Source organism: Melanerpes formicivorus, unplaced genomic scaffold (genome assembly GCF_026170545.1).
Source record: "Melanerpes formicivorus ecotype bairdi unplaced genomic scaffold, bMelFor1.0.p_v2 SCAF_106, whole genome shotgun sequence".
Taxonomy (NCBI): domain Eukaryota; kingdom Metazoa; phylum Chordata; class Aves; order Piciformes; family Picidae; genus Melanerpes; species Melanerpes formicivorus.
The window spans coordinates 258,967-276,323 of NW_027142458.1; the positions used below are offsets into that span (position 1 = coordinate 258,967).

Consider the following 17,357-nt stretch of genomic DNA (forward strand, 5'->3'; position numbering starts at 1 on the left):
GCATAGCCCTGTGAGGAGAGGCTGAGGGAGCTGGGGTTGCTTAGCCTGGAGAAGAGGAGGCTCAGGGGAGACCTCATTGCCCTCTACAACTACCTGAAAGGTGGTTGTAGCCGGGAGGGGGTTGGTCTCTTCTCCCAGGCACTCAGCACCAGAACAAGAGGACACAGTCTCAAGCTGTGCCAGGGGAGGTTTAGACTCGAGGTGAGGAGAAAGTTCTTCACCGAGTGAGTCGTTCATCATTGGAATGTGCTGCCCAGGGAGGTGGTGGAGTCCCCATCCCTGGAGGTGTTCAAGAGGGGATTGGATGTGGCACTTGGTGCCATGGTCTAGTCATGGGGTCTGTGTTGATAGGTTGGACTCGATGATCCTCGAGGTCCTTTCCAACCTTAGTTATGCTGTGATACTGTGATCAGAACTCTCCTGAGGCAGCACACAGGACACACCTTACTGATGTTTTCTGAAGCTCGCTTATTAGCTTCATATTCTGGAGTCTCAGTCTGCATAAAGTAGATCTGGTCTTTCATGTTTTCAAAGTCTTCCTGGTATTTTCTCTGTGAGGAAGACAGACAAACAGAGAACAGCCTATCATCTGCAGTTGCATCATAAATCAGACACCCACCAAGTAGCTTATTTAGCAACTTATTCCCCTGTACTCAGCACTGGTGAGGTTGCACCTCAGATACTGGGGTCTATTTTGGGCCCATCATTTCAAGAAGGACACTGAGTGGCTGGAGCAGGTCCAGAGAAGGGCAACAAAGCTGCTGAAGGGTCTGGAAAACAGCTCTGGTGAGGAGCAGCTGAGGGGAACTGGGGCTCTTCAGCCTGGAGGAGGCTGAGGGGAGACCTCCTTGCTCTCTATGGCTCCCTGAAAGGAGGTTGGAGCCAGGTGGGGGTTGGGCTCTTCTCCCTAGCATCAGGTGATAGAATGAGAGGAAATGGCCTGAAATTGTGCCAGGGGAGGTTTAGGTTGGAGATGAGGAACAATTTCTTCGCTGCAGGAGTGGTCAGGCACTGGAACAGGCTGCCCAAGGAGGTGGTGGAGTCATCATCCCTGGAGGTGTTTAAGAAACCTGTGGCCATGGCACTTTGGGAGATGGTTTAATGGCCATGGTGGTGTTGGGTTGATGGTTGGACTCAGGGATCTTAGAGGGCTTCTCCAACCCAAATAATTCTATGATTCTCTGAAAGAGGCAAAATCAGCCAGTGCTTTCCACATTCCCATAAGCAGAGGATGAAGATGTTAGAGATTTGCTGAAGCTTTCCCTTACCATGCTTAGATTTTCTGCGTTCATTTTTGCCACTGCAACATCGTAGCATGGGGTTTGGCTCCACTTGCCTTTGACATTGGTTTTGTAGTCCTTGTGGTAAATAACCTAGAACAAAATCAAAGAGTCAAACCCAGTCCCCAAGAAACAACTCCAGCTTTACTCTGCAGATTTGGTTTCAAAGGGCTTTTGAAAGCTGCTACACGTTTTACAGAGGCAGGCAGTGAGAGGATGAGGAGTGATGGCCTCAAAATGGAAGAAGGCTGAGAGCCCTGGGGCTGTTTGGTCTGGAGAGAGCAGCCTGAGAAGGGATCTTCTCAATGCTCAGCCAGAGCTGAAGGGCAGGGGACAAAATAATAGTGCCAGACTCTTGTTAGTGGTGCCCAGAGACAGTCCAACAGAGGCTAGAAAGATGCTGAGAGCTCTGGAGCATCTCTCTGATGAGGAGAGTCTGAGACCTGGGGCTGTTTGGTCTCAAGAAGATTGATAAGGGGGTGTTCATCATGCTGACCAATACATTCAGACATGTTTTGGGAAAACTGAATTCACTGGCAAGAACAAGTTTCACCATGAGAGTGGTGAAGCCCTGGAATGGGTTGTCCAGGGAGGTGGTCGAGGCCCTGTCCCTGGAGGTGTTTAAGCCCAGGCTGGATGAGGCTCTGGGCAGCCTGATCTAGTGTGGGGTGTCCCTGCCCATGGCAGGGGGGTTGGAACTGGATGATCCTTGTGGTCCCTTCCAACCCTGACTGATACTATGATACCTTTCCCCTGAGGCTTGCCAGTGTTTTCTCTGAGCCACTTCAGGAAGAAGGGAAGTGGCTTCCAGCACTGGAAACCAGAGGGTTCTTCATATGAGCTCTGGTCTTTTGTTTTCCTTTCCTTTTTGCCTCCCAAACTCCAAACCTGAAATTTCTGCAGAAAGAATAGGTCTGCACTCTACTCACATCACTCAGCTGCTTTGTCACTTTCTTGGCTTGTTCCACATCAGGTGGATCTGGCAGAGAAGTAAATTTCAATTTCCTTTCATCGTGCCCTTTCTTGTAGACAATCTGTAAACAGCAAAGAAGTCAACACCTAGAGGAACCCCCAGCTGAAGCAGCAGAGCACAGAGCTCTGCTAACACTACCAGAACATGTGCCTTAAGAAGAGAGGCTGAGGGACCTGGGGCTTTTTAGTCTGGGAAAGAGAAGACTTAGAGGGGATTTCATCAATGTTTATCAATATCTGAAGGCTGGGGGGTCAGGAGGGAGGGGACAGGCTCTGCTCACTTGCATCCTAGGATAGGACAAGGAGCAACAGATGTAAGTTGCAGCACAGAAGGTTCCACCTCAACACAAGGGGGAACTGTGAGGGTCACAGAGCACTGGAACAGGCTGCCCAGAGGGGTTGTGAAGTCTCCTTCTCTGGAGACTTTCAAGGCCTGGCTGGATGTGTTCCTGTGTGACCTGAGCCAGATTGTATGGTCCTGCTCTGGCAGGGGGGGTTGGACTCAATGATCTCTTTGGGTCCCTTCCACCCCCTGACATCCTGTGATCTTTCCACAGCTACTGCAGTGTGAACTCTTTCAATCCATGTATGCTGGAGGACTACTGAGAAGCCTCTTGGCAGGAGACAGAGGAAAAGAATTAGCTCCTTGGGAAAGTTTTCATGGATAGTACTTTGCTGCACCTAATAATCATAGGTTAGTAAATTTCTGGACATCTAGAAAACTACCTGAAGAGTTCTGTCTACCTAGATATCAGCAAATCATACAGCCTCATGAATGCCTGACTTCTTTTATCACTTCTACACAGGCCTGTAGTGATAGGATGAGGGCAAATGGCTTCAAACTAGAGAAGAGCAGATTTAGATTGGATAGGAGGAACAAGTTCTGCACCATGAGGGTAGTGGATCACTGGAACAGGTTACCCAGGGAAGTAATTGAAACCACATCCCTGGAGATATTCAAGGTGAGGCTCAGCAAGGCTTTGGGCAACCTGATCTAGTTGAGAATGCCTCTGCTTACTGCAGAGAGGCTTGGACTAGATGTCTTTTGGAGGTCCCTTCCAACCCAGAGCATTCCGTGTGATTCTAGAAAGACATATTTGCAGAGTCACCACAGAGAAAACTGGGCTTAGAGCCAAGCCTGAGTGTTTCACCAGGCATTTGGAGAGATACTGGAGGCCTTCTTACTGGTAACCTCAGAAGGTCTTTAATAAATTAATTATTTCACTCACCATCTGGCATCAAGTTGCCAACAGATTTCTCCTCTGAAGTAGCTTTCTTTCTATTCCAATGGCACTCCTGTCAGAGCCCATCTAGGTCTTTTGACCTCCTGTTGTGTTATGAAGCTTTTCTACCCACTCAAAGTCCACCAAGTCACACTGTGCAGTCCCCCAGCTGTCAATCCAGCTTTGATACTTACATCACTCAGAGACTTCTGAGCCTCTGCCACCCTTCTGAGCTCTGGACTGTCGTTGTAGGGATAGAACAATGTTTTGTCTCCTTCCCACTCTTCAGTGTAGAGTTTCTAAGCAATAGGAAAAGGCCAGAATGCTTGTTATGAATTCATCTCTGATGTGGGATGATTCTTGCACTTCAGCTGCCCAGGCCTGGGATTTCCCCCCCCCCCTTACCTTGCTGAACATTGCTGTGTTTTTTATTGCATTCACAAGCTCTGGAGCATCAGGGGGAAGCAGGTACTTGTCCTTATTCTCTTCCCAGTTCTGTTTATATAATACCTGGAAAGAAAGGGCAGTGCATTTGTTACTCCATCATTCAAAAACATTGACTTTGGTGAACTAGCTCCCTGCTACAAAGACTTTTTTTCCAAGGGGAAAGCTCTTAAACCAGCAACATTTAACATCAACTGAAAGCATTTCATTTGGGAGGTGGTTGTCCTCCTCTACCTCACTCTCATAAGACCCCACCTGCAGTGCTGGGTCCAGCAATAGAGCCCTCAACACAAGGACATTGAACTGTTAGAGCAGGTCCAGAGGAGGCCATGAAGATGACCCAAGGGCTAGAGCAGCTCTGCTGTGAGAACAGGCTGAGAGTGTTGGGGTTGTTCAATCTGGAGGAGAAAAAGCTTCAGGGAGACCTTAGAGCAGCCTTCCAGGATTTGAAGGGGCTACAGGAGAGCTAGAGAGGGACTTTTCACATGAGGAGGCTTCAAACCAGAAAAAGCTGGATTTAGATTAGACATTAGGAAGAAATTCTTCCCCATGAGGGTGGTGAGGCACTGGAAGAGGTTGCTCAAGGAAGCTGTGGAAGTTCTCCAGCCCTGAAAGTGTTCAAAGCCAGGGCCTAGAGCAAGCTAGTCTAGGAGGTGTCCCTGCCCATGGCACAGGGTTGGAATTAGATGGTCCCTTCTATCCTAAACCATTCCATATTCCTACTCACCTTATTAACTCCTCTGCTTTCTCTCCCTGTGCTTCTAAACTATTCTACAGACACGGCTTTAGTGCCCTGAGCTCAAACCTTTATTCATACCAGCAACACCACAATCCACCAACATCCCCAACCCTGCCAGAAAGCCAAGCCAGAGCTCGCTCTCACCTTGCTCACTTGCTGTGACACCTTCTTTGCATGTTCTATGTCCATGGCCTTCTCATCAACGTGGCAGATAGTTCTGGCAACTCCCCCAGCCATGCGGTATTTAACCTACAGCAGGCACCAAAAAAAGGGCATTCATTTGTGCAGCAAAACCTGACAGCTTGGCATTTAAAAGCAGGATGGCAGCTTCCTGACACTGCAAACACCCAGAATCTGAACTCAAGAAAATATTTAGGCCTAGTTGTTCCTCAGAGATGGATCTGCTGGGAACCAGCTTCTTGTGAGTTAACTGAGGAAGAAATGCAGCTTGGAGACAGCTTCAAGAGCTGTGAGTCCAAGCTGGAGGTAGGCTCCCTCTGTACTCAGAGTCCTTCCTCAGAGTGCTTCCACCCTCTATAAGGAGATGGAGAGATCCCCATGCTGTGTGGTACATCTGCATTGAACAGCCCACTACAAGGTAAACACCAGCTGTAGTGTCAAACCATAACCACCACAGTCTGCAGAACTAGGAGCAGATGTTGGTCAGTTAGAGGGTAGAAAGGCTCTGCAGAGGGACCTCGACCGAATGGACAGATGGGCAGAGTCCAATGGGATGGCATTCAACAAGTCCAAGTGCCAGGAGCTGCACTTTGGCTACGGCAATCCCATGCAGAGCTACAGGCTGGGGTCAGAGTGGCTGAGAGCTCCCAAACAGAGAGGGACCTGGGGGTGCTGATTGACAGCTGCTTAAACATGAGCCAGCAGTGTGCCCAGGTGGCCAAGAGGGCCAATGGCATCCTGGCCTGCATTAGGAATAGTGTGGCCAGCAGGAGCAGGGAGGTCATAGTGCCCCTGTACTCTGCATTGGTTAGGCCACACCTTGAGTCCTGTGTCCAGCTCTGGGCCCCTCAGTTTAAGAAGGACATCAAAACACTTGAAGGTGTCCAGGGAAAGGCAACAAGGCTGGGGAGAGGCCTTGAGCACAGCCCTGTGAGGAGAGGCTGAGGGAGCTGGAGTTGTTTAGCCTGGAGAAGAGGAGGCTCAGGGGAGACCTCATTGCCTTCTACAACTACCTGAAAGGTGGTTGTAGCCAGGAGGGGGTTGGTCTCTTCTCCCAGGCACTCAGCACCAGAACAAGAGGACACAGTCTCAAGATGCACCAGGGGAGGTTTAGACTCAAGGTGAGGAGAAAGTTCTTCACTGAGAGAGTCATTCGTCATTGGAATGTGCTGCCCAGGGAGGTGGTGGAGTCCCCATCCCTGGAGGTGTTCAAGAGGGAATTGGATGTGGCATTTGGTGCCATGGTCTAGTCATGAGCTCTGTGGTGACAGGTTGGACTCGATGATCCTCGAGGTCTCTTCCAACCTTAGTTATCCTGTGATACTGTAACAGGTCTGGTGAGGAGCAGCTGAGGGACCTGGGGTTGTTCAGCCTGGACAAAAGGAGGCTGAGGGAGGCCTTGCTCTCTGTAACTCCCTGAAAGGAATTTGGAGCAAGATGGGCTTAGCCTCCTCTTGCTAGTAACAAGTGACAGGATGAGAGGGAATGGCCTCAGGTATCACCAGAGGAGGTTTAGGTTGGATATTAGAAGCAAAATCTTCCTTGAAAAGGTTCTTGAACACTGGAACAGGCTGCTCAGGGACGTGGTTGAATCCCCATCCATGGAGGTGTTTAAAAGATGCAGAGGTGTGATGCCTTAGCACCAGACACATGGTTTAGCACCAGACTTGGTAGAGTTAGATAATGGTTGGACTTTATGATCTTAAAGGTCTTTTCCACCCAGTATGATTCTATTCTACTCCATTGTGCCCAGCAGCTTGGGCACAAAATCACCCTGATGTAGTGATACCAGGCCCAGCTTGACAGCAGGTTCAGGCAGCATTAGCACATGGATTGCTGCATCATGTTTCTCCAAGCATCTTAAATCAGGAGTGGAGCAGAATTTCACACATACTCTTCTCCTGAGCACTGATAAGCTCCAACACAGGAGTGACATGGACCTGCTGGAGTGGGTCCAGAGGAGGGTTACAGAGGTGATCAGAGGGCTGGAGAGCCTCTCCTGTGAGGAGAGGTTGAAAGAATTTGGGCTGTTTTTCCTGGAGAAGAGAAGGCTCCAGGGGGACCTTATAGCTGCATCTCAATATCCGAAGGAGACCAACAGGAAGGCTGGGGAGGGACTGTTTAGAAGGGCCTGTGGGGATAGGATGAGGGACAATGGTTTGAAACTGGAGCAAGGGAGAATTAGGTTGACATCAGGAGGAAGCTGTTTACAATGAGAGTGATGAGATACTGGAACAGGCTGCCCAGAGATGTTTTTGAAGCCCCTGTTCCTGGAGACATTGAAGATCAACCTTGATGTGGCCCTGGGCAACCTGAATTAGTTGGAGGTGTCCCTGCTGACTGCAGCGAGGTTGGTCCAAATGACCTTTGAGCATCCCTCCAAACCCACTGCAATCTCTGAATCACCTCCCGTGCTTGTAACTCCTGATCAGGAACTGTCAAACCTCTTTAGCCACAATGAAGCAGTGCTGTAGGTCAGCTAGAAAGGACCCATCCCATCCTCATTCCTGAGAGCCCTCAATTCCAACTGCCAAGACAGCACTCACAGGCTCTGCGTTCCTCACTCTTCTTTCTGCCAAACTTCCTGATCACCTTGGCACCATATAGATCATCACTCTACCATTTCAAACTGTGGCTCAATTGGCTGCTTTAGCACTCAGCAAAGACATTTTTTGGGGGTGGGCTTTCTGACCCTTGTTGCCTACCTCACTGAGCTGGTCTTGCACTTTCTTGATCCTCCGGATTTCAGGGGTGTCGACCGTGGAAGCATATGGTTTGCCTTTTTCTTTCCTGAACTTTTCCTTGTACTTGTTCTGGAAGAAAACAGTGACAATCAAAATGTACCCACAGAAAAGAGTGCAGCAAGTGTTGACTGACTTATCTGGCTAGCACAGGGATTTGAAGCAGATAATGGGACAGTAGAACCTGGCCATCACTCAGTTATATTGACAGAGCTGTGCTTATTTCGGCCGACTGGTTTGCTTCATTCAGTTTTGCAAGGGCTTGTACTGACAGGGTGAGAGGGGATGGGCTCAAGTTTGAAGTGTTTGAAGTGATTGCAGTTGTAGACTAGGTATTAGGGAGAAATTCTTTACAGTGAAGGTTGCCCCAGGGAGGTTGTGGATGCCCCCTCCCCAGAGGTGTTCAAGGCCAGGCAGGATGAAGCCTTGCGTAACGTGCTCTAGTGGAAGGTGTCCCTGCCTGTGGCAAGGGGGTTGGAACTAGGTGACCTTTAGGGTCCCTTCCAACCCAAACAATTCTATGAATGAATCCATGAATTTCCACCTTTAGCCTGCTTTAGATCACTTCCAACTGATTCTATTCTCCTTGGGAGCTTGATACTGGTAAACTCACAGTTATTTGGTTCAGTGACCGAAGATAAGGAACATATGTGGGTGAGGGTAGCACTCTTGGACTAGGAAAGCCAATCAGATCCTGGGCTGCATCAGGAGAAGTGTGGCCAGCAGGGCAAGGGAGGTGATCCTCCCCCTCTGCTCAGCTCTGCTGAGACCCCACCTGGAGTACTGCCTCCAGTTCTGGAGCCCCTATTACAAGAGGGATCTGGAGGTGCTGGAAGGTGTCCAGAGAAGGGCCACAAAGATGAGCAGAGGGCTGGAGCACCTCTCCTATGAAGACAGACTGAAGGAGTTGGGGCTGTGCAGGATGGAGAAGAGAAGGCTCCCAGGTGACCTCATTGTGGCCTTCCAGGATCTGAAGAGGGCTACAGGAAGGCTGGGGAGGGACTGCTCAGGATCTCAGGTAGTGATAGGACTAGGGGGAATGGAATGAAGCTGGAGGTGGGGAGATTCAGGCTGGAGGTGAGGAGGAAGTTCTTCCCCATGAGAGTGGTGAAGCCCTGGAATGGGTTGTCCAGGGAGGTGGTTGAGGCCCTGTCCCTGGAGGTGTTTAAGCCCAGGCTGGCTGAGGCTCTGGGCAGCCTGATCTAGTGTGGGGTGTCCCTGCCCATGGCAGGGGGGTTGGAACTAGATGATCCTTGTGGTCCCTTCCAACCCTGACTGATACTATGATACTATTAACTTTAAAAAGTGAAGGCTAGTGGGTAATAGACATTAAAATGCCAGAAAGGGGCTCTGAGCAGAGTGAGTTTCCTCTTTCCACAACATCCTCTAGTATTGGTTTACTGGACTTTGCTACCCCATAACAGGAAATTAGGTGGGTGCTTGCTCCTATCTACTGTACACAAGGATTTTTCTTGAGTATGTGTAGAGGGGTGGAGAGATACACTAGCAGAAATACTACTGAGGTTTTGCTGTTCAAGAAATATTAGACTCTGTTATCATCCTGGGTTCAATTTTGGGATCCTTACTACAAGAAGGACATTGAGGGGCTGAAGCATATCCAGAGAAGGGCAACAAAGCTGGTGAAGGGTCTGGAGAGCAGGGATGCTGAGGAGCAGCCAAGGGAACTAGGGCTGTTTAGTCTGGAGAAAAGGAGGTTGAGGGGAGACCTCATTGCTCTCTATAGCTCCCTGAAAGGAGGATGGAGCCAGGTGGGGGTTGGTCTCTTCTCCCTAGTGTCAGTGATAGAATGAGGGGAAATGGCCTGAAATTGTGCCAGGGGAGGTTTAGGTTGGAGATGAGGAACAATTTCTTTGCTGCAGGAGTGGTCAGGCACTGGAACAGGCTGCCCAGGGAGGTGGTGGAGTCACGACCCCTGGAGGTGTTCAAGAAACCTGTGGCCATGGCACTTTGGGAGATGGTTTAGTGGCCATGGTGGTGCTGGGACTCAATCTTGGGGGTCTTTTCCAATCCAAACAATTCTGTGATTCTATGATCCTTCACTCAAATATTGAAGGCAGTGCAGGAGTCCTACTGCCTGACATCTCTGACAGCATTCAGCCATCTGCCTCAAGGCACTTTTTGTGCCTCAAGGCACTTTTTGTGCCTCATGCACTTCAGCAGGAAACAGGCAAGCGAGGGGCTAATTAAAAGAAGGAAAACTCCTACTTCAGGCAAGTGACATTAATAATATACAAGACAAAATTAAATATAGGAGATGAAACAGCAGCTTGAAGGTACCTATTAAATACTTCTAAAGCTGGTGTTCCTCATGAAAATTCTAGGCCACTCAACTTAAGAAGGATATTGAGACACTCAGACATGTCCAGAGAAGGGCAATGAGGCTGGGGAGAGGTCTGGAGCACAGCCCTGGGAGGAGAGGCTGAGGGAGCTGGGGTTGCTTAGCCTGGAGAAGAGGAGGCTCAGGGGAGACCTTCTTGCTGTCTACAACTCCCTGAAGGGAGGCTGTAGCCAGGTGGGGGTTGGTCTCTTCTCCCAGGCAGCCAGCACCAGAACAAGAGGACACAGTGTCAAGCTGTGCCAGGGGAAGTTTAGGCTGGAGGTGAGGAGAAAGTTCTTCCCAGCAAGAGAGATTGGCCATTGGAATGTGCTGCCCAGGGAGGTGGTGGTCACCATCCCTGGAGGTATTCTAAAAGGGATTGGAAGCCAGGGTTTAGTTAGTCATGAGGTGTTAGGTGATAGGTTGGACTTGATGATCTCTAAGGTCACAGTATCACCAAGGTTGGAAGAGACCTTGAAGATCATCAAGTCCAACCTATCACCCAAGACCTCATGACTAGACCATGGCTCCAAGTGCCACATCCAATCCCCTCTTGAACACCTCCAGGGATGGGGACTCCACCACCTCTGTTTGCACATTCCAATGGCGAACGACTCTCTCGGTGAAGAACTTTGTCCTCACCTCCAGCCTAAACTTCCCCTGGCACAGCTTGAGACTGTGTCCAACCTTATTGATTTGATGATTCTATGAAAGACTTTTACCTCACTGAAGAGGTCCTTCATTTTATTGCTGTGTTCCAGGTAAGGTGTCAGGAACTTGGACGTGTCCACTTTTGTCCGTATTGTCTTCGTTCTGACTGGAGCTGCTGCATGTGCGGCAGGAGCAGCAGCAGCAGGAGCAGCAGCAGCAGGAGCAGCAGCAGCAGGTTTTCCAGACTCAGCTGTGTAGGTGACCTGTGTTGTTTCAGGACCTGTGAAGTCTGTGCTAATAGTCTCAGTGATCTCAGTGACCACCTGGGAATAAAGAAGAAAAGAATTACTTGGTTTATAAAACTATGAATCATCCAATGAGCAATTTTCACCTCCCCTATCTAGCAAAAGGATGCTCAGGGCTTATCCAGGAACCACCTGCAAGGCCAAAAATCAGTGGCACTTTTCCTACTGGGATCACTGAACCTGAACCCCTGCCAAGCAATGAAGTGAATGGCTGATAATCAAATTCTGTTTACAAAGGCCTGTAGTGATAGGACAGGGGACAATGGCTTCAAAGTGCAGAAAAGCAGATTTAGATTGGGTGTTGGGGAATTCATAGAATCTCATGGGGAGAACTTCCTCCTCACCTCCAGCCTGAATCTCCCCATGATTCAGGGAACACTGGAACACTGGAACACTGGAACAGGTTGCCCAGGGAGGTGGTTGGGGCCCCAAGCCTGGAGATATTCAAAGTGAGACTCAACAGGGCTCTGGGCAGCCTGATCTAGTTGAGGATGCCCCTGCTGACTGCAGAGGGGGTTGGACTGGATGACCTCTGGAGGTCTCTTCCAACCCAGACCATTCTGTGATTCTATGATAATTACTCAGAAAGCTCCTGTGACCTCTTTTCTCACTGGAACCTGGGGATTTCTCAGGTGGCACCACCAGCAGCTACAACCAAGTGTAGAAATTGTTCTCAGTGCCCAATTTGTGTTGAAGAAACAGAGCCAAGGCCTCTAAAGTTGTCACTGGAAGTTGTGAAGGCAGGTGAGTGGTGCTTCCTGTCATACAAAAAAATTATCTTCCCCTGGCAAAAGGAAAGGCTTGGACACAGGAGACAGTCTTGGGACCAAGTCTTTGGGATCTGGTTGTAAACACACAATGCACAAATGAACAAACACCCCAAATCACCTTTTCTACTAAACTGCATTTTCTCATGGCCAGATCACAGTCATGGCAGAAACATAGCTGTGCTGCTTCAATAATCAGGCACTCAAGCGTCCATTCAATCATTTACCTACTTGTTTATCAACATATAGTGGTAGTCTGAGACAGAGCAGAACCAATTCTGGTCAGGGCTGGGACTCTGAACTCTGCTCACTGAGGCACTTGCTGAAGCTCAGGGCAGTTCGGGGCTGCTTCTAGAAGGCAGAAGCTGGTGGAAGAGTTCCTGCCAAGGGCTGCCTGCAGAAAAGCTCTGCCTCTGCACACCAAGGGCACTGCCACAGCTGGTGCCACACCTTGAGGGGCAACACAGCAGCACTGGGGGGCACCAGAAGGGAGGAGCAGCCAGGACAGGGGACCCTCAAGCGCCCAACAAGGGATCGCAGCCCATGGATGGAATCTTCAGGAGCAAGCTGAGGGATGCCCAGGGCAAAGCCTCTTCTTCCCTGGCTGGTGTCCCAGCAGGACTCTGTCCCTTCTGCCTTCCATCCCCATCCCTGTGTTCCTGAATTCACTTCCAAAATTCATCTCCTGAATCCATTTCCTATCTGCTGCTGAGTCCAGGCTGGGACTTGCTCAGTGCCTGCCCCCCAGCATCAGTGGTGCCAATGGTGCCATCATTGCCCTCAGGAGTTGGGTTCCATGTTGGTTTGTGTCTCATTGTCTCTCTCCCATGGCATTGTTCTTCTTTCCATTCCAGCTGGCTGAGTTTCTTTCCCAGCCCTTCAGCCTCTCTCCCTTCTTCCCTTTGGGAAGCCAGAGGGCTTCCTGGAGAGCCTCTGGCACTCCTCTGGCAGCCAGCCCAGCCCTGACCTTTGTGCTCTAATCTGCTTTTGTACTAAGAATTGGATTGCTGTCAATATGTTACTTCAGTAATCTTCCTGCCTGTGTTTCTTGTTATTCATGGAACCTCTTTTTGTCAGCTCCTGTGCACTTAGCTGCTGGCCAGGCAGCAAGACTGACAGCATGACACAGGGCAGGACAGAAATCAGCACGGTGCTCTTCTGATGGTCACATCCACAGCTCCTTCTAATGGAAATCAAAGAGTGGCAGACAGGATGCTCAAGATCAAGCCAGGATTCCTTGAGACCATTCCATAACAGGATCTTGCAAGAGGAAGTACAGCATTAAGAAGCAAGTGCTGGTTGATACTTGTGTGTTTTATATGAAAAACTAGACCTCAGAGCACAAAATGAGGATGAGCAGAGGGCTGGAGCACCTCCCCTATGAGGACAGACTGAAGGAGTTGGGGCTGTTCAGTCTGGAGAAGAGAAGGCTCAGAGGTGACCTCATTGTGGCCTTCCAGGATCTGAAGAGGGCTACAGGAAGGCTGGGGAGGGACTGCTCAGGATCTCAGGCAGTGATAGGACTAGGGGGAATGGAATGAAGCTGGAGGTGGGGAGATTCAGGCTGGAGGTGAGGAGGAAGTTCTTCCCCATGAGAGTGGTGAAGCCCTGGAATGGGTTGTCCAGGGAGGTGGTTGAGGCCCTGTCCCTGGAGGTGTTTAAGCCCAGGCTGGATGAGGCTCTGGGCAGCCTGATGTAGTGTGGGGTGTCCCTGCCCATGGCAGGGGGGTTGGAACTAGCTGATCCTTGTGGTCCCTTCCAACCCTGACTGGTACTATACTAAAAGGTCACTGATTGAGCATTATGCATCCATTACATGCAGGCACACACCACATGCAACATGACAGGGACCTTTACCTCATGTGGTTCACCTTCTTCAATAATTGTTTCTTCTATGTAGTACTATGGGAATAAACAAACCAAACAACACAACAAAAAGGGGGAAAAAACAAATCATTGTTAGCTCAGATCACAGAGAAGAGAAAATTTTACCTTCTGGCAAGCTGTGGAGAAACAGTGCTGTAGCCCCTCAGCTCCTCCACAGCCACACTGGCATCCTCAGTAATTCTGAGCACCTGCTCAGTTTTTGCATTAATGATTGGATTTTTCTCCTTATGTTCCTTAATCAATCATCCTCTCCCCCCTGGCAATTAATGCAGGTTCATTATCTAGTTTTACCCACAAGAGTGAAGACTGATGCCCACACTAAAAGAAAAGAGAGGGACCTTGCCAGGCTGGACAGATGGGCAGAGTCCAAGGGCAGGAGATTGAACACATCCAAGTGCAGGGTTCTACACATTGGCCATAACAGCCCAACGCAGTGCTACAGGCTGGGGTCAGAGTGGCTGAGAGCAGCCAGGCAGAAAGGGATCTGGGGGTGCTGGTTGATGGTAGGCTCTGAACAAGAGCCAGCAGTGTGCCCAGGTGGCCAAGAAGGCCAATGGCATCCTGGCCTGCAGCAGGAACAGTGTGGCCAGCAGGAGCAGGGAGGTCATTCTGCCCTGTGCTCAGCACTGGTTAGGCCACACCTTGAGTCCTGTGTCCAGTTCTGGGCCCCTCAGTTTAAGAAGGACATTGAGACTCTTGAATGTGTCCAGAGAAGGGCAACAAAGCTGGGGAGGGGTCTGGAGCACAGCCCTGTGAGGAGAGGCTGAGGGAGCTGGGGTTGCTGAGCCTGCAGAAGAGGAGGCTCAGGGGAGACCTTCTTGCTGTCTGCAACTCCCTGAAGGGAGGTTGGAGCCAGGTGGGGGTTGGTCTCTTCTCCCAGGCAGTCAGCACCAGAACAAGAGGACACAGTCTCAGGCTGTGCCAGGGGAGGTTTAGGCTGGATGTTAGCAAGAAATTCTTCCCAGCAAGAGAGATTGGCCATTGGGATGTTCTGCCCAGGGAGGTGGTGGGGTGTCATCATCACTGGAAGAGCCTGGCTGAGGCACTTGGTGCCATGGTTTAGTTGATGAGATGGTGTTGGGTGATAGGTTGGACTTGATGATCTCTGAGGTCTTTTCCAACCTGGTTAATTCTATTCTATTCTGTTCTAAAGAAGCAGCATTCCAAACCCCAGCATTTTCCAAGTGTCTGGCACAGTGAGAGCACTGCAGTAGGTTCCTCTCTCTAAAGCTGCCCTCAGAGATCTTCTGAGCTACAGATCCTTGAAGGACACCAGTAATTACTGGCTGCCAGCAAGGCTGTGTACCACTGGGCACCATTCTAAGCTCAGCAGCCCAGTCAGTTTGCCACCCATGTTTTTGTCCACTTTTCCATCCCACATCTCCTAACTTTGGTTATGGGAGACTACTTCAGAGGCCTGTAACATTCTCTGGTACCATCTGCAACATTGACTGGTCTCCCATCTGCAACACTGACTGGTCTCCCTTTCTCCTTAGCACCAGTGAACTCACAAAAAGCTGTTTAGACAAAACCCCAACATACCACAGGTTGCCCAGGGAGGCAGTGGATGCCTCCTCCCTGGAGGTGTTCAGGGTTGGCTGAGGCTTTGAGCAACCTGATCAAGTGGAAGGTGTCCCTGCCCATGGCAGGGGGTTTGGAAGTGAATGATCTTCAAGGTCCCTTTTCCACCCAAACCCTTCTATGAATCTATGAATCACTCCAGCAGCAGCAAATAAACATTGACCAAAAAGGCAAGGCACATTTTGTTGCAGAGAGCTCAGGAAGCACAAACACACTCACATGGCACTAGGGTATGTAAGGAAGGCCTGGTGTGTTTGTAAGTAGGTCTTTATAAAGGACTTTCTGAACAATAACACTTATCTTCCAAACCAGCTTCAATTCATTCCACTGGCAAAATGTTGTCCCATTCACTATTTGAAATGTATGAAGCCAGTCAAGGCTCAGTGATGTCACACTGACAGAAATCAACAGTCCACTGAATGCAGTCCAGAGATGAAAGAGTTGGGAGATGTCTACATTTGTACCAGATTCTCCTTTTCCTCAAACAGCAAGTCTAAGGAAGTTCTCTTCCCCCTCTACTCTGCCCTGGTGAGACTCCACCTGGAATACTGTCTCCAGTTTTGGGCTCCTCAGTTCAAAAGAGACAGGGATCTGCAGGAGAGAGTCCACAAGAGAGCTACAAGGATGGCTGGGGGACTTGAACATCTCTCCTATGAAAAAAGACTGAGAGACCTGGGGCTGTTCAGTCTGGAGAGGAGAAGGGTAAGGGGGGATCTTATTAATGTACATAAACATCTGAGGGGTGAGCATCAAAATGAAGGGGGCAGTCTCTTTGGTGGTAACAAGACAAGGAACAACATGTACTAACTGGAACACAAGAGATTCCACCTCAGCATGAGCAGAATCTTCTTTGCTGTGAGGGTGCTGGAGCCCTAGTACAGGCTGCCCAGAGGGGTTGTGGAGTCTCCTTCTCTGGCAACTTTCAAGATCTGCCTGGGTGCACTCCTGTGTGACCTGCCCTACGTGACCCTGCTGTGGCAGGAGGGGTTGGACTGGATGATCTCTGGTGGTCCCTTCCAACCCCTACCACTCTGTGACTCTCTGCAAACACTGAGCAATTGGTTATAACCATTTATGTGTTTCATAACACAACTGCATTTCAGAATAGAAACACAGCAACAGGGAAGACCAGGCTGCTTGTTACCCTTACCTGTTCCAGTAACAAACTCATTCCAATGGAACTCTCTCTTATCATCGAGTTGTAGGTTCCCCAGTTCCCCAGGAATTTTTAAATCAGATGGCTGGGACCAAACAGTGAGGCATAGGACAGTGAATTTAAATGCCCCATCCACAGACCAATCCCTGATGTAGCTCCATGGATATCTACAGGTTTAAATCTAGCTCCACCTCTGCAACATTTAAGGTTAAATTGGTTAGTGAAACCCTGGTGCCACAAAACTGCTGCATTCCTGCAGTGCAGTGGGCACAGAGGGGAGGCTAGAAAGTGGCTTCCCAAGTCATCCCTTCTAGCATGGATTGGATGACAGAGGGCAAGCCAGGAGGGAGAGGAGATGGCCCACTGCATCTATAATTATGCAGAGGAGTAATCAGAAAGCCTTGCAACAGGGGTGTGGGATTAAGCAGAGAAACTATGACAGGAACCAGGGAGACTTCACTCCACTGAGAGCAACTTTGTTGTTGTTGCTGCTTTCTATTGATTTAAACCATTTAACAGGCACCTAACAGCACCCTGATTTTCAGAGAGCAAACAGCAAGCAGCCATCAGTGCTGCTGAGCAACATCTCATTGAAGTGATTAATAAATTCATTCACAAGGCAGGAAGCAAATATTTCCACACTCAGACTTTCTTCTTACCTCCACAACCTCCTCATATTCTTCTTCCTCCATTTTGAGGGTATTCTTCTCTCTCTCCCCCACTCACTGGTCAAGCAGCAAATGAATAAGACAGTATTAGCCCAAGAATGAAAGGACTGTGATAAACCACTCTGCCAGTTCATAAAGCACCTGGGGCCATGGTGAGCAACTAATCAGATTGTTCCAACCTCGTGGGCTGGTCAGGGAAAGAACCTGAGACAGCAGAAAGCACTTGAACCCCAGAAAGTTGTTTGGAGCTGGCATTGTTTTGACCATCCTGGGGAAGTATTGGGTTAAGGCTCAAACATGCTGACCTGAACCACAACCTGGGACAACAGTCTAAGAGTTGTGACACCGATGCTGGAATGAAAACAAACACAAGAAAACAAACAGCCCCCCTAAAAATCAGAGGAAGAGACTTCTTGAAGGCTGAT

At 49.5% G+C, this 17,357-nt stretch overlaps 1 protein-coding gene across 14 annotated transcripts in view; it reads right to left on the reverse strand.

Annotated features, from left to right (window-relative positions):
* NEB (nebulin) overlaps positions 1-17,357 on the reverse strand; it is a 178,863-nt gene that overhangs the window by 160,350 nt on the left and 1,156 nt on the right. For all 14 annotated transcript variants that reach the window (XM_068166774.1, XM_068166767.1, XM_068166773.1 and 11 more), the window contains exons 2-11: positions 16,924-16,989; positions 13,498-13,542; positions 10,640-10,891; positions 7,544-7,651; positions 4,803-4,907; positions 3,881-3,985; positions 3,670-3,774; positions 2,210-2,314; positions 1,269-1,373; positions 444-551 (exon numbers count right to left, since the gene is read on the reverse strand). In XM_068166774.1, coding sequence (XP_068022875.1) covers positions 444-551; positions 1,269-1,373; positions 2,210-2,314; positions 3,670-3,774; positions 3,881-3,985; positions 4,803-4,907; positions 7,544-7,651; positions 10,640-10,891; positions 13,498-13,542; positions 16,924-16,956 — 1,071 coding nt within the window. In that variant the 5' untranslated portion in view covers positions 16,957-16,989. The remainder of the gene's footprint in view (positions 1-443; positions 552-1,268; positions 1,374-2,209; positions 2,315-3,669; positions 3,775-3,880; positions 3,986-4,802; positions 4,908-7,543; positions 7,652-10,639; positions 10,892-13,497; positions 13,543-16,923; positions 16,990-17,357) is intronic.